A 17104-nucleotide genomic window follows, 5' to 3' on the forward strand; every position below is an offset into this window, starting at 1 on the left:
GCACTAAATAATATGGCTGTATTATTGTAGCAGTGTATGGTATGGCTGTATAGGCACTAAATAATATGGCTGTATTATTGTAGCAGTGTATGGTATGGCTGTATAGGCACTAAATAATATGGCTGTATTATTGTAGCAGTGTATGGTATGGCTGTATGGGCACTAAATAATATGACTGTATTATTGTAGCAGTGTATGGTATGGCTGTATAGGCACTAAATAATATGGCTGTATTATTGTAGCAGTGTATGGTATGGCTATATGTGCACTAAATAATATGACTGTATTATTGTAGCAGTGTATGGTATGGCTGCATGGGCACTAAATAATATGGCTGTATTATTGTAGCAGTGTATGGTATGGCTGTATAGGCACTAAATAATATGGCTGTATTATTGTAGCAGTGTATGGTATGGCTGTATAGGCACTAAATAATATGGCTGTATTATTGTAGCAGTGTATGGTATGGCTATATGGGCACTAAATAATATGGCTGTATTATTGTAGCAGTCTATGGTATGGCTGTATGGGCACTAAATAATATGACTGTATTATTGTAGCAGTGTATGGTATGGCTGTATAGGCACTAAATAATATGGCTGTATTATTGTAGCAGTGTATGGTATGGCTGTATAGGCACTAAATAATATGGCTGTATTATTGTAGCAGTGTATGGTATGGCTGTATAGGCACTAAATAATATGGCTGTATTATTGTAGCAGTGTATGGTATGGCTGTATGGGCACTAAATAATATGGCTGTATTATTGTAGCAGTCTATGGTATGGCTGTATAGGCACTAAATAATATGGCTGTATTATTGTAGCAGTCTATGGTATGGCTGTATAGGCACTAAATAATATGGCTGTATTATTGTAGCAGTGTATGGTATGGCTGTATGGGCACTAAATAATATGGCTGTATTATTGTAGCAGTGTATGGTATGGCTGTATAGGCACTAAATAATATGGCTGTATTATTGTAGCAGTGTATGGTATGGCTATATGTGCACTAAATAATATGGCTGTATTATTGTAGCAGTGTATGGTATGGCTGTATGGGCACTAAATAATATGACTGTATTATTGTAGCAGTGTATGGTATGGCTGTATAGGCACTAAATAATATGGCTGTATTATTGTAGCAGTGTATGGTATGGCTGTATAGGCACTAAATAATATGACTGTATTATTGTAGCAGTGTATGGTATGGCTATATGGGCACTAAATAATATGGCTGTATTATTGTAGCAGTGTATGGTATGGCTGTATGGGCACTATATAATATGACTGTATTATTGTAGCAGTGTATGGTATGGCTGTATGAGCACTAAATAATATGACTGTATTATTGTAGCAGTGTATGGTATGGCTGTATGGGCACTAAATAATATGACTGTATTATTGTAGCAGTGTATGGTATGGCTATATGGGCACTAAATAATATGACTGTATTATTGTAGCAGTGTATGGTATGGCTGTATAGGCACTAAATAATATGACTATTATTGTAGCAGTGTATGGTATGGCTGTATGGGCACTAAATAATATGGCTGTATTATTGTAGCAGTGTATGGTATGGCTGTATGGGCACTAAATAATATGACTGTATTATTGTAGCAGTGTATGGTATGGCTGTATGAGCACTAAATAATATGGCTGTATTATTGTAGCAGTGTATGGTATGGCTGTATGGGCACTAAATAATATGACTGTATTATTGTAGCAGTGTATGGTATGGCTGTATGGGCACTAAATAATATGGCTGTATTATTGTAGCAGTGTATGGTATGGCTGTATGGGCACTAAATAATATGGCTGTATTATTGTAGCAGTGTATGGTATGGCTGTATGGGCACTAAATAATATGGCTGTATTATTGTAGCAGTGTATGGTATGGCTGTATGGGCACTAAATAATATGACTGTATTATTGTAGCAGTGTATGGTATGGCAGTATGGGCACTAAATAATATGACTGTATTATTGTAGCAGTGTATGGTATGGCTGTATGGGCACTAAATAATATGGCTGTATTATTGTAGCAGTGTATGGTATGGCTGTATGGGCACTAAATAATATGGCTGTATTATTGTAGCAGTGTATGGTATGGCAGTAAGGGCACTAAATAATATGGCTGTATTATTGTAGCAGTGTATGGTATGGCAGTAAGGGCACTAAATAATATGGCTGTATTATTGTAGCAGTGTATGGTATGGCTGTATAGGCACTAAATAATATGACTGTATTATTGTAGCAGTGTATGGTATGGCTGTATGGGCAGTAAATAATATGGCTGTATTGTAGCAGTTTATGGTATGGGTGTATAGGCACTATATAATATGACTGTATTATTGTAGCAGTGTATAGTATGGCTGTATGGGCACTAAATAATATTACTGTATTATTGTAGCAGTGTATGGTATGGCTGTATGGGCACTAAATAATATGGCTGTATTATTGTAGCAGTGTATGGTATGGTTGTATAGGCACTAAATAATATGGCTGTATTATTGTAGCAGTGTATGGTATGGCTGTATAGGCACTAAGTAATATGACTGTATTATTGTAGCAGTGTATGGTATGGCTGTATAGGCACTAAATAATATGACTGTATTATTGTAGCAGTGTATGGTATGGCTGTATGGGCACTAAATAATATGGCTGTATTATTGTAGCAGTGTATGGTATGGCTGTATAGGCACTAAATAATATGGCTGTATTATTGTAGCAGTGTATGGTATGGCTGTATAGGCACTAAATAATATGGCTGTATTATTGTAGCAGTGTATAGTATGGCTGTATGGGCACTAAATAATATGGCTGTATTATTGTAGCAGTGTATGGTATGGCTGTATGGGCAGTAAATAATATGGCTGTATTATTGTAGCAGTGTATGGTATGGCTGTATAGGCACTAAATAATATGGCTGTATTATTGTAGCAGTGTATGGTATGGCTGTATGGGCACTAAATAATATGACTGTATTATTGTAGCAGTGTATGGTATGGCTGTATGGGCACTAAATAATATTACTGTATTATTGTAGCAGTGTATGGTATGGCTGTATGGGCACTAAATAATATGGCTGTATTATTGTAGCAGTGTATGGTATGGCTGTATAGGCACTAAATAATATGGCTGTATTATTGTAGCAGTGTATGGTATGGCTGTATAGGCACTAAATAATATGGCTGTATTATTGTAGCAGTGTATGGTATGGCTGTATAGGCACTAAATAATATGGCTGTATTATTGTAGCAGTGTATGGTATGGCTGTATGGGCACTAAATAATATGACTGTATTATTGTAGCAGTGTATGGTATGGCTATATGGGCACTAAATAATATGGCTGTATTATTGTAGCAGTGTATGGTATGGCTGTATGGGCACTAAATAATATGGCTGTATTATTGTAGCAGTGTATGGTATGGCTGTATGTGCACTAAATAATATGACTGTATTATTGTAGCAGTGTATGGTATGGCTGTATAGGCACTAAATAATATGGCTGTATTATTGTAGCAGTGTATGGTATGGCTATATGTGCACTAAATAATATGGCTGTATTATTGTAGCAGTGTATGGTATGGCTGTATAGGCACTAAATAATATGGCTGTATTATTGTAGCAGTGTATGGTATGGCTATATGGGCACTAAATAATATGGCTGTATTATTGTAACAGTGTATGGTATGGCTGTATGTGCACTAAATAATATGACTGTATTATTGTAGCAGTGTATGGTATGGCTGTATAGGCACTAAATAATATGGCTGTATTATTGTAGCAGTGTATGGTATGGCTGTATAGGCACTAAATAATATGGCTGTATTATTGTAGCAGTGTATGGTATGGCTGTATAGGCACTAAATAATATGGCTGTATTATTGTAGCAGTATATGGTATGGCTGTATGGGCACTAAATAATATGGCTGTATTATTGTAGCAGTGTATGGTATGGCTGTATAGGCACTAAATAATATGACTGTATTATTGTAGCAGTATATGGTATGGCTGTATAGGCACTAAATAATATGGCTGTATTATTGTAGCAGTGTATGGTATGGCTATATGGGCACTAAATAATATGGCTGTATTATTGTAGCAGTCTATGGTATGGCTGTATGGGCACTAAATAATATGGCTGTATTATTGTAGCAGTGTATGGTATGGCTGTAGAGGCACTAAATAATATGGCTGTATTATTGTTGCAGTGTATGGTATGGCTGTATGAGCACTAAATAATATGTCTGTATTATTGTAGCAGTGTATGGTATGGCTGTATGAGCACTAAATAATATTACTGTATTATTGTAGCAGTGTATGGTATGGCTGTATGGGCACTAAATAATATTACTGTATTATTGTAGCAGTGTATGGTATGGCTGTATGGGCACTAAATAATATGACTGTATTATTGTAGCAGTGTATGGTATGGCTGTATGGGCACTAAATAATATGGCTGTATTATTGTAGCAGTGTATGGTATGGCTGTATGGGCACTAAATAATATGACTGTATTATTGTAGCAGTGTATGGTATGGCTGTATGGGCACTAAATAATATGGCTGTATTATTGTAGCAGTGTATGGTATGGCTGTATAGGCACTAAATAATATGACTGTATTATTGTAGCAGTGTATAGTATGGCTGTATGGGCACTAAATAATATTACTGTATTATTGTAGCAGTGTATGGTATGGCTGTATGAGCACTAAATAATATTACTGTATTATTGTAGCAGTGTATGGTATGGCTGTATGGGCACTAAATAATATGTCTGTATTATTGTAGCAGTGTATGGTATGGCTGTATGAGCACTAAATAATATTACTGTATTATTGTAGCAGTGTATGGTATGGCTGTATGGGCACTAAATAATATTACTGTATTATTGTAGCAGTGTATGGTATGGCTGTATGGGCACTAAATAATATGACTGTATTATTGTAGCAGTGTATGGTATGGCTGTATGGGCACTAAATAATATGGCTGTATTATTGTAGCAGTGTATGGTATGGCTGTATAGGCACTAAATAATATGGCTGTATTATTGTAGCAGTGTATGGTATGGCTGTATAGGCACTAAATAATATGACTGTATTATTGTAGCAGTGTATAGTATGGCTGTATAGGCACTAAATAATATTACTGTATTATTGTAGCAGTGTATGGTATGGGTGTATAGGCACTATATAATATGACTGTATTATTGTAGCAGTGTATGGTATGGCTGTATGGGCACTAAATAATATGGCTGTATTATTGTAGCAGTGTATGGTATGGGTGTATAGGCACTATATAATATGACTGTATTATTGTAGCAGTGTATGGTATGGGTGTATAGGCACTAAATAATATGGCTGTATTATTGTAGCAGTGTATGGTATGGCTGTATAGGCACTAAATAATATGGCTGTATTATTGTAGCAGTGTATGGTATGGCTGTATGGGCACTAAATAATATGACTGTATTATTGTAGCAGTGTATGGTATGGCTGTATGGGCACTAAATAATATGACTGTATTATTGTAGCAGTGTATGGTATGGCTGTATGGGCACTAAATAATATGACTGTATTATTGTAGCAGTGTATGGTATGGCTGTATGGGCACTAAATAATATGACTGTATTATTGTAGCAGTGTATGGTATGGCTGTATGGGCACTAAATAATATGGCTGTATTATTGTAGCAGTGTATGGTATGGCTGTATAGGCACTAAATAATATGGCTGTATTATTGTAGCAGTGTATGGTATGGCTATATGTGCACTAAATAATATGACTGTATTATTGTAGCAGTGTATGGTATGGCTGTATAGGCACTAAATAATATGACTGTATTATTGTAGCATTGTATGGTATGGCTGTATAGGCACTAAATAATATGGCTGTATTATTGTAGCAGTGTATGGTATGGCTGTATAGGCACTAAATAATATGGCTGTATTATTGTAGCAGTGTATGGTATGGCTGTATGGGCACTAAATAATATGGCTGTATTATTGTAGCAGTGTATGGTATGGCTATATGTGCACTAAATAATATGACTGTATTATTGTAGCAGTGTATGGTATGGCTGTATGGGCACTAAATAATATGGCTGTATTATTGTAGCAGTGTATGGTATGGCTATATGTGCACTAAATAATATGACTGTATTATTGTAGCAGTGTATGGTATGGCTGTATAGGCACTAAATAATATGGCTGTATTATTGTAGCAGTGTATGGTATGGCTGTATAGGCACTAAATAATATGGCTGTATTATTGTAGCAGTGTATGGTATGGCTGTATAGGCACTAAATAATATGGCTGTATTATTGTAGCAGTGTATGGTATGGCTGTATGGGCACTAAATAATATGACTGTATTATTGTAGCAGTGTATGGTATGGCTGTATGGGCACTAAATAATATGGCTGTATTATTGTAGCAGTGTATGGTATGGCTGTATGGGCACTAAATAATATGACTGTATTATTGTAGCAGTGTATGGTATGGCTGTATAGGCACTAAATAATATGGCTGTATTATTGTAGCAGTGTATGGTATGGCTGTATAGGCACTAAATAATATGGCTGTATTATTGTAGCAGTGTATGGTATGGCTATATGGGCACTAAATAATATGACTGTATTATTGTAGCAGTGTATGGTATGGCTGTATAGGCACTAAATAATATGGCTGTATTATTGTAGCAGTGTATGGTATGGCTGTATAGGCACTAAATAATATGACTGTATTATTGTAGCAGTGTATGGTATGGCTGTATGGGCACTAAATAATATGGCTGTATTATTGTAGCAGTGTATGGTATGGCTATATGGGCACTAAATAATATGACTGTATTATTGTAGCAGTGTATGGTATGGCTGTATAGGCACTAAATAATATGGCTGTATTATTGTAGCAGTGTATGGTATGGCTGTATAGGCACTAAATAATATGACTGTATTATTGTAGCAGTGTATGGTATGGCTGTATAGGCACTAAATAATATGGCTGTATTATTGTAGCAGTGTATGGTATGGCTGTATGGGCACTAAATAATATGACTGTATTATTGTAGCAGTGTATGGTATGGCTGTATAGGCACTAAATAATATGGCTGTATTATTGTAGCAGTGTATGGTATGGCTATATGTGCACTAAATAATATGACTGTATTATTGTACCAGTGTATGGTATGGCTGTATGGGCACTAAATAATATGGCTGTATTATTGTAGCAGTGTATGGTATGGCTGTATAGGCACTAAATAATATGGCTGTATTATTGTAGCAGTGTATGGTATGGCTGTATAGGCACTAAATAATATGGCTGTATTATTGTAGCAGTGTATGGTATGGCTGTATAGGCACTAAATAATATGGCTGTATTATTGTAGCAGTGTATGGTATGGCTGTATAGGCACTAAATAATATGGCTGTATTATTGTAGCAGTGTATGGTATGGCTGTATAGGCACTAAATAATATGGCTGTATTATTGTAGCAGTGTATGGTATGGCTATATGTGCACTAAATAATATGACTGTATTATTGTAGCAGTGTATGGTATGGCTGTATGGGCACTAAATAATATGGCTGTATTATTGTAGCAGTGTATGGTATGGCTGTATGGGCACTAAATAATATGACTGTATTATTGTAGCAGTGTATGGTATGGCTGTATAGGCACTAAATAATATGGCTGTATTATTGTAGCAGTGTATGGTATGGCTGTATAGGCACTAAATAATATGACTGTATTATTGTAGCAGTGTATGGTATGGCTGTATGGGCACTAAATAATATGGCTGTATTATTGTAGCAGTGTATGGTATGGCTGTATGGGCACTAAATAATATGACTGTATTATTGTAGCAGTGTATGGTATGGCTGTATGGGCACTAAATAATATGGCTGTATTATTGTAGCAGTGTATGGTATGGCTGTATAGGCACTAAATAATATGGCTGTATTATTGTAGCAGTGTATGGTATGGCTGTATAGGCACTAAATAATATGACTGTATTATTGTAGCAGTGTATGGTATGGCTGTATAGGCACTAAATAATATGGCTGTATTATTGTAGCAGTGTATGGTATGGCTATATGTGCACTAAATAATATGACTGTATTATTGTAGCAGTGTATGGTATGGCTGTATAGGCACTAAATAATATGACTGTATTATTGTAGCATTGTATGGTATGGCTGTATAGGCACTAAATAATATGGCTGTATTATTGTAGCAGTGTATGGTATGGCTGTATAGGCACTAAATAATATGGCTGTATTATTGTAGCAGTGTATGGTATGGCTGTATGGGCACTAAATAATATGACTGTATTATTGTAGCAGTGTATGGTATGGCTGCATGGGCACTAAATAATATGGCTGTATTATTGTAGCAGTGTATGGTATGGCTGTATGGGCACTAAATAATATGACTGTATTATTGTAGCATTGTATGGTATGGCTGTATAGTCACTAAATAATATGACTGTATTATTGTAGCAGTGTATGGTATGGCTGTATAGGCACTAAATAATATGGCTGTATTATTGTAGCAGTGTATGGTATGGCTGTATGGGCACTAAATAATATGACTGTATTATTGTACCAGTGTATGGTATGGCAGTATGGGCACTAAATAATATGGCTGTATTATTGTAGCAGTGTATGGTATGGCTGCATGGGCACTAAATAATATGGCTGTATTATTGTAGCAGTGTATGGTATGGCTGCATGGGCACTAAATAATATGACTGTATTATTGTAGCATTGTATGGTATGGCTGTATAGGCACTAAATAATATGGCTGTATTATTGTAGCAGTGTATGGTATGGCTGTATAGGCACTAAATAATATGGCTGTATTATTGTAGCAGTGTATGGTATGGCTGTATGGGCACTAAATAATATGACTGTATTATTGTAGCAGTGTATGGTATGGCTGTATGGGCACTAAATAATATGACTGTATTATTGTAGCATTGTATGGTATGGCTGTATAGGCACTAAATAATATGGCTGTATTATTGTAGCAGTGTATGGTATGGCTGCATGGGCACTAAATAATATGGCTGTATTATTGTAGCAGTGTATGGTATGGCTGCATGGGCACTAAATAATATGACTGAATTATTGTAGCAGTGTATGGTATGGCTGCATGGGCACTAAATAATATGGCTGTATTATTGTAGCAGTGTATGGTATGGCAGTATGGGCACTAAATAATATGGCTGTATTATTGTAGCAGTGTATGGTATGGCTGTATGGGCACTATATAATATGGCTGTATTATTGTAGCAGTGTATGGTATGGCTGCATGGGCACTAAATAATATGGCTGTATTATTGTAGCAGTGTATGGTATGGCTGCATGGGCACTAAATAATATGACTATTATTGTAGCAGTGTATGGTATGGCTGTATGGGCACTAAATAATATGGCTGTATTATTGTAGCAGTGTATGGTATGGCTGTATAGGCACTAAATAATATGACTGTATTATTGCAGCAGTGTATGGTATGGCTGTATAGGCACTAAATAATATGACTATTATTGTAGCAGTGTATGATATGGCTGTATGTGCACTATATAATATGACTGTATTATTGTAGCAGTGTATGGTACGGCTATATGTGCACTAAATAATATGACTGTATTATTGTAGCAGTGTATGGTATGGCTGTATGTGCACTAAATAATATGGCTGTATTATTGTAGCAGTGTATGATATGGCTGTATAGGCACTATATAATATGACTGTATTATTGTAGCAGTGTATGGTATGGCTGTATAGGCACTATATAATATGGCTGTATTATTGCAGCAGTGTATGGTATGGCTGTATAGGCACTATATAATATGACTGTATTATTGTAGCAGTGTATGGTATGGCTGTATAGGCACTATATAATATGACTGTATTATTGTAGCAGTGTATGGTATGGCTGTATAGGCACTATATAATATGGCTGTATTATTGCAGCAGTGTATGGTATGGCTGTATAGGCACTAAATAATATGACTGTATTATTGTAGCAGTGTATGGTATGGCTGTATAGGCACTATATAATATGGCTGTATTATTGCAGCAGTGTATGGTATGGCTGTATGTGCCCTATATGGATGTGATAGTAACCAAGCCTCACCTACTGAGAAATCTAAAGTGACCAGAACAATGTATCTATGTGTCTATGAATATGTATCTAATTATGTATCAATGTTTAGAGATCTTGGCAGATAGTTTCGCTTCCCTAAATCTAGTACACGCAATATAATCAGGGCGTTTTCTAGTAGATAAAATAAATCGTCTTTATTTCATGATGACATTTCTGTGTTTTCTCCTCTCCAGGTCATGTCGGGAGCAGTGACCCTCCTGTTACTACTGTCATGTTCTCAGGGGTTTGCACTTGGTGAGTTCTCCATGCAGATCTATGGGCACTGGGATAGATGCATCGTGCATATTGTACACACGTGTGTGTGTGTGTGTGTGTGTATGTGTATATATATATAATTATTATAACTTTAAGAAGATTGTTTGAAATATATATAATATATTTCAAACAATCTTTTCTTAAAGTTATAATAATTAGTAATTATTATAAAGTTATATTAATATAGCAGAACAGTATTATAATATCACCCTACAGTCAGCAATGCAATGATAATGGAATAGTGTTTTAACAGAACGCTAAATGAAGGATAGAAAACTATTACAACAGTATAATAAAGTAATAATCAGACAGTGTTACAGTAGCATAATAATGAAATAAGAGAAAAGTATTAGAATAGTATAATAAACTAATGATAGTAAAATATTATTATAATAGAGCAATGATAGAAGAGTATTATAATAGTAAAACAATGCAATAATCGTATGATAATAGCGTAGTAATTAATGACAGAACAGTAAGATCATGTAATAATAACACAGTACTCATTGCAATAAAATAAAAATAGAAATGTATTATAAGATTAAGAATTCATTTAAGTAGCTGAGAAACAACCAAATACAATGTACTTTATGTTATACTTTTTTTGTTTTATGTGCTAAAATGATGTTTGTTGTTAGATTGAAGGGGATCGTCTATAATGAGAAGGTTAATGGAGTTTGCAGAAGGCGAGTTAGAGAATATTTTTGAATTGTTAGAAACATATGGATTGTATAAAATCTGGTCTGTATCTAAACTTAGGAACAACATTTATTTACAAAGGGAGACTTGAAATATTACACAGGGTCTACTGTGCATTGCATCTCAGTTGTTTGATTTTAAATAAAAAATAGTGGCAGGCAGAGCTGAAATCATGAAGATTCAGTCACTGTCCAAATAATTCTGGACCTAATGGTATATTTAACTGGTTCAGTCACTATGTACATACATTACATTACTGATCCTGAGTTACATTCTGTATTATACTCCAGAGCTGCACTCACTATTCTGTTGGTGCAGTCACTGTGTACATACATTACATTACTGATCCTGAGTTACATCCTGTATTATACTCCAGAGCTACACTCACTATTCTGCTGGTGCAGTCACTGTGTACATACATTACATTACTGATCCTGAGTTACATCCTTTATTATACTCCAGAGCTGCACTCACTATTCTGCTGGTGCAGTCACTGTCTACATACATTACATTACTGATCCTGAGTTACATCTTGTATTATACTCCAGAGCTGCACTCACTATTCTGCTGGTGCAGTCACTGTGTACATACATTACATTACTGATCCTGAGTTACATCCTGTATTATACTCCAGAGCTGCACTCACTATTCTGCTGGTGCAGTCACTGTGTACATACATTACATTACTGATCCTGAGTTACATCCTGTATTATACTCCAGAGCTGCGCTCACTATTCTGCTGGTGCAGTCACTGTGTACATACATTACATTACGGATCCTGAGTTACATCCTGTATTATACTCCAGAGCTGCACTCACTATTCTGCTGGTGCAGTCACTGTGTACATACATTACATTACTGATCCTGAGTTACATTCTGTATTATACTCCAGAGCTGCACTCACTATTCTGCTGGTGCAGTCACTGTGTACATACATTACATTACTGATCCTGAGTTACATCCTGTATTATACTCCAGAGCTGCACTCAGTATTCTGCTGGTGCAGTCACTGTGTACATACATTACATTACGGATCCTGAGTTACATCCTGTATTATACTCCAGAGCTGCACTCACTATTCTGCTGGTGCAGTCACTGTGTACATGCATTACATTACTGATCCTGAGTTACATCCTGAATTATACTCCAGAGCTGCACTCACTATTCTGCTGGTGCAGTCACTGTGTACATACATTACATTACTGATCCTGAGTTACATCCTGTATTATACTCCAGAGCTGCACTCACTATTCTGCTGGTGCAGTCACTGTGTACATACATTACATTACTGATCCTGAGTTACATCCTGTAGATCTTTTATTATAAAAATGAAAAACATAACAATAATAATAACAGAAACATAACAAAATTAATAACCAGAAAATAAACAATGTAATGAACTGGTCCAGCCGCTCCCTCTCTCCTCACACACATATTATACATACAGTGCCTACAAGTAGTATTCAACCCCCTGCAGATTTAGCTGGTTTGATAAGATGCAAATAAGTTAGAGCCTTCAAACTGCAAACGAGAGTAGGTTTTATGAACAGAAGCATAAATCTTACAAACCAAAAAGTTATGTTGCTCAGTTGAATTTTATTAAATTTTAAACATAAAAGTGTGGGTCAATTATTATTCAACCCCTATGTTTAATATTTTGTGGAATAACCCTTGTTTGCAATTACAGCTAATAATCGTCTTTTATAAGACCTGATCAGGCCGGCACAGGTCTGTGGAGTTATCTTGGCCCACTCCTCCATGCAGATCTTCTCCAAGTTATCTAGGTTCTTTGGGTGTCTCATGTGGACTTTATTCTTGAGCTCCTTCCACAAGTTTTCAATTGGGTTAAGGTCAGGAGACTGACTAGGCCACTCCAACACCTTGACTTTTTCCCTCTTGAACCAGGCCTTGGTTTTCTTGGCTGTGTGCTTTGGGTCGTTGTCTTGTTGGAAGATGAAATTACGACCCATCTTAAGATCCTTGATGGAGGAGCGGAGGTTCTTGGCCAAAATCTCCAGGTAGGCCGTACTATCCATCTTCCCATGGATGCGGACCAGATGGCCAGGCCCCTTGGCTGAGAAACAGCCCCACAGCATGATGCTGCCACCACCATGCTTGACTGTAGGGATGGTATTCTTGGGGTCGTATGCAGTGCCATCCAGTCTCCAAACGTCACGTGTGTGGTTGGCACCAAAGATCTCGATCTTGGTCTCATCAGACCATAGAACCTTGAACCAGTCTGTCTCAGAGTCCTCCAAGTGATCATGAACAAACTGTAGACGAGCCTTGACATGACGCTTTGAAAGTAAAGGTACCTTACGGGCTCGTCTGGAACGGAGACCATTGCGGTGGAGTACGTTACTTATGGTATTGTCTGAAACCAATGTCCCCACTGCCATGAGATCTTCCCGGAGCTCCTTCCTTGTTGTCCTTGCGTTAGCCTTGACTCTTCGGAGAAGCCTGGCCTCGGCACGGGAGGACACTTTCAAAGGCTGTCCTGGCCGTGGAAGGCTAACAGTAGTTCCATAAGCCTTCCACTTACGGATGATGCTCCCAACAGTGGAGACAGGTAGGCCCAACTCCTTGGAAAGGGTTTTGTACCCCTTGCCAGCCTTGTGACCCTCCATGATCTTGTCTCTGATGGCCTTGGAATGCTCCTTTGTCTTTCCCATGTTGACCATGTCTGAGTGCTGTTCACAAGTTTGGGGAGGGTCTTAAATAGTCAGAAAAGGCTGGCAAAAGAGATCTTTAATCCACACATGTGAAGCTCATTATTCTTGGTGCCTGAACTACTTCTTAATACTTTAGGGGGACCAAACAGAATTCTTGTGGTTTGAGGGGTTGAATAATAAATGACACTCTGAATTAACTTTTAACGTTTAAAAAAACAAACAAACAAAAAAAACAAACAAAATTTGCTGCAGTGCATTTCCCACTTCCAGGCTGATCTACAGTACAAATGTCACAATGCCAAGTTAATTCCGCATGTGTCAACCAGCTAAATCTGCAGGGGGTTGAATACTACTTGTAGGCACTGTATATACACAATAATAACTACTCATATTACAGGCTTCTGGACCTACACCATGACATCTGGTCCGGTTACCAAAGAAAATAATAACCACAAACAATTAATAAAGTAAACATACAATAAGCAAAATAAACAATAGCTGACAAAATATATACAAACTTTTTTTTTTTTAATCAATATAAAATAAATGCTAACTATACAAATTTATACAAGACTAAACAAAACCTCCCACACTCGAGCCCACCAGTCCCTCCCCGGCACTGACCTGAGAGCTGGTCCTGCGCCTCATGCCTTAGTCCATGTCCAACGTCCATAGGACAGATCAGGCAGTGCCAGTTTTTCACCCAAATAAACAGTGTCCCACAAGATGAACCCACCTCCCCCCTTTTCCCACCACCCAACCCAACACCTACACCCAAACCCATATATACAATATATACAGAAACAAATAATACAATAACCACAACTGACAAAGCCCAAGTTCGGCGCCTGCAGCCCTACATCACTGTCTACTGATCAATAAAACAAAAATCTATGGTGTCAGCAGCAGCCCACCACCAGGAGAGGAGGTGACCAGACTAGGGCACACTAAAAGAAAAGCCCCTCCAGAGGAGAGCGGCCCTCCGTGTACCCAGTCTCTCATACTCCAGAGAACGCACCTTCACCAGGTCACCGAGTATGGTCCTAAACACATCGTCCACTGGGAGGATTTTCCGCTGTGTCGATACTAAGCACCGTGCGTTCCACGTGTGATACCTAACCACTGCGCTAACTAGAAATAAGGTGCAGCGGTCCCGACCACCCAGGTCCCCGAATGCTCCATAGGCCCATTCCGCATAAGAGAGACCGGCCAGCCGGGGCCAGCCAATGGAGGCGCCCACCCTGTTGTACACCTCTGTGTTAAATGGACAACGAAGCAGGAAGTGGTCCATGCTTTCAAGCATGGTACCATAATGCTCCCGAGGACAGTTCCTGTCCTCAGAGCTCCTACACTTCAGATTGTCCCTCACACACAGTTTCCCATGGAAGCAGCGCCAAGCCAAGTCCCAAAACATTCGAGGGGATCCTGATAGAATTCAAAAGATGCAGACCCACCCCAAGATCTCGACTTGGGCAATCTCTGAGCGCCAGAGGCCTCTGAAAATGGGTCAACAGAACCCTTTTGTCAAGGAGCTTCCTTGGCAGAGTCCTGACCTCCCACATTCCCAGACCCCACCGGCGAATTACCTTCAGAACCACGGTAGCGTAAGCCGGGAGATGTCCATGCGGTGTGCGGAGATCCTTCACTTGCCCTCCTGTCTCCCATTCCTGGAAGAAAGGCTGAAACATTCCCCTACAGGAGAATACCCACGGAGGAGCCCTCTCTTTCCAGAGGTTTGCAATATTGATCTTAATGAAGGTATTCACAAGGAATACCACAGGGTTGACCATACCCAACCCTCCTAGTCTCCTCGTACGGTAAGTAACCTCCCTCTTGACCAGGTTCAGTCTATTCCCCCATAACAGTTGGAAGAACAAACTGTAGACCCGAGTCCAGAGAGGCTCCGGCAAGATGTACACACTGCCCAGATGTCACTGGTGTGTCAGAGGTGACAGACAGTCGCCTTGGAATGGTTTGCAGGAGATCTCCACGTTTGGCAATGCAGACAGCTTCCTAGATAGGCGGCTGTGTTTAGGACCCAGCAACTACCTCCCTTTAGTCTGGGTGTATATATATACCTGGTGTGTCTAGGTGGGCATTGCCGGTTATACTCATTTCTACTTGCAACTTGGCTGAAGCAGCACCACGTCCTCTCTGGAGTCTTAAGGCCTGTGTGCCCTGTTGGAGTTCTTCTAAAGCTGAGTTATTGTTCCTCCTTCCACCCCCAGCTATAGCCTGATGCCAGGGATAGTAGGGCGAGGCACGTGATAGGCGACAGCTGCGGAGGCTGTATAGGGACTTTAGGGGGAGACAGGGTGATGCTAGTCCAGATTAGGAGGTCACCTCGTCCCCCTTTCCCTAGTGTCTGGGCTCCCTTTCTCTTTCCCCTCTGTGTTGCACTCACACCTGGCATGACACCAGATAGATCAGCAAAGGGAGCAGGTAACTTTTGATCAGGTTTATCCTTTCCCTTAGGGTCAAGGACCAACCCTTCCATTGGTTCACCTTCTGAGTGGCGATCTTTAGCCTGCTTTCCCAATTCTGTTTGGGGTAATCCCCCTGGCCAAATTCGATACCAAGAACTTTTTCAGAGACTTTGGGTCCTGGAAGGGTGTCCGAGAGATCAAAACCAGGATCTCCTCCTCCCAGACAGAGACTCTCACACTTATCCCGGTTGATCTTAGACCCGGATGCCTCCAAGTAGCGATTTACCTCTGACATCAGCCATTCTGCCTCCCCATTGGAGGAAACAAAAATGGTGACGTCATCGGCATACGCCACCACTCTCAGAGTGGCTTCCGGTGCTGCCCGGTCCATCCCAATCCCAGCCAACGGCCCACGCTCCACCCTCCTAAGAAGTGGGTCAACCGCAAACACGTACAGCAGCGGGCTCAAGGGACAACCCTGGCGAACACCACACCCAACCTCAAAAAGAGCTGCCAATCCAACCGTTCACAAGTGGGACGCTCTCTGCCCCAGGTCTTAAGCCAATCAACAACCCCCCCCCCCCCGGCAGGCCATATGTGACATGCAGAAGGAGAGCTGTTGCTTTAAGAGCATTCAGCAACTATTAGGGGTTAACACAGTGACAGGAGAAGTGGAGTGTTTTAGCAGAGCCCCAGGGGGATTGTGGGGAAGTTGTTTACTGTCTGGCTGGAGCTGAAGAGAAAGGTGGCTTATGATCTGTATCTAACAGAAGGCAAGGGAACAGCATTCAGGTCAGGAGGGAAGCTAAACAAAGGTCAGTTAGACTCTCTGAGCTAACAGTGTGGAGCATTATCGGCCAGGAAGATAAGGACT

General features: G+C 39.0%; 1 protein-coding gene across 8 annotated transcripts in view; it reads left to right on the top strand.

The window, feature by feature from the left end:
• IL5RA (interleukin 5 receptor subunit alpha) overlaps window positions 1-17104 on the top strand; it is a 230539-nt gene that overhangs the window by 120762 nt on the left and 92673 nt on the right. For all 8 annotated transcript variants that reach the window (XM_073645053.1, XM_073645052.1, XM_073645055.1 and 5 more), the window contains one exon: window positions 10352-10412. In XM_073645053.1, the coding sequence (XP_073501154.1) occupies window positions 10355-10412 (58 nt within the window). In that variant the 5' untranslated portion in view covers window positions 10352-10354. The remainder of the gene's footprint in view (window positions 1-10351; window positions 10413-17104) is intronic.

Source organism: Phyllobates terribilis, unplaced genomic scaffold (genome assembly GCF_046119375.1).
Source record: "Phyllobates terribilis strain yellow unplaced genomic scaffold, ASM4611937v1 Scaffold_8__6_contigs__length_399053987, whole genome shotgun sequence".
Classification (NCBI taxonomy): Eukaryota; Metazoa; Chordata; class Amphibia; order Anura; family Dendrobatidae; genus Phyllobates; species Phyllobates terribilis.